Source organism: Eimeria mitis, genomic scaffold (assembly GCF_000499745.2).
Source record: "Eimeria mitis Houghton genomic scaffold, Emh_scaff4594, whole genome shotgun sequence".
Taxonomy (NCBI): Eukaryota; Apicomplexa; class Conoidasida; order Eucoccidiorida; family Eimeriidae; genus Eimeria; species Eimeria mitis.
Genome location: NW_013572904.1, coordinates 2,669 through 3,101, shown reverse-complemented (window position 1 = coordinate 3,101; position 433 = coordinate 2,669). Strand labels below are relative to the sequence as shown.

General features: G+C 58.0%; 1 protein-coding gene across 1 annotated transcript in view; it reads left to right on the top strand.

The window, feature by feature from the left end:
- EMH_0076360 (uncharacterized protein) overlaps positions 1-433 on the top strand; it is a gene marked incomplete at both ends in the record, with an annotated part of 1,817 nt that overhangs the window by 1,245 nt on the left and 139 nt on the right. The window contains one exon of the mRNA XM_013499715.1: positions 6-433. Within this exon, the coding sequence (XP_013355169.1) occupies positions 6-433 (428 nt within the window). The remainder of the gene's footprint in view (positions 1-5) is intronic.

Below are 433 nucleotides of genomic sequence, written 5' to 3'. Positions count from 1 at the left end.
TCCAGCAGCAATTTCAACAACTGCAGCAGCAACACCATCTGCTGCAGCAGCAACATCACACCCTGCAAGACCAACATGAGCTGCTGCTGCAGCAGCACGATGAGCTGCAGCAGCAACGTCAGCTGCTGCAGCAGCAGCATGATCAGCTGCAGCAGCAACACCAAATGCTTCAGCAGCAGCACCAACAAGTAGATGAAGGGGGGAAACGCGCAGAGCAGCAGCAGCAGCTCGAAACGGCTGCTGCTGCTGCTGCTGCTGCTGCTGCTGCAGAACACAGAGTTGAGTTGCTGCAGCAGCAGGAATATGAACTGCAGCAGGAAGTGCTGCGGCGGCAGCAGCAGCTGCAGCAGTTGCAGCAGCAGCAGCAAACAGAGCAGCAGGAGCTTGAACGGCTGCAGCAACGAGGGACAGTGGAAGCTGCAGCAGCAGCAGC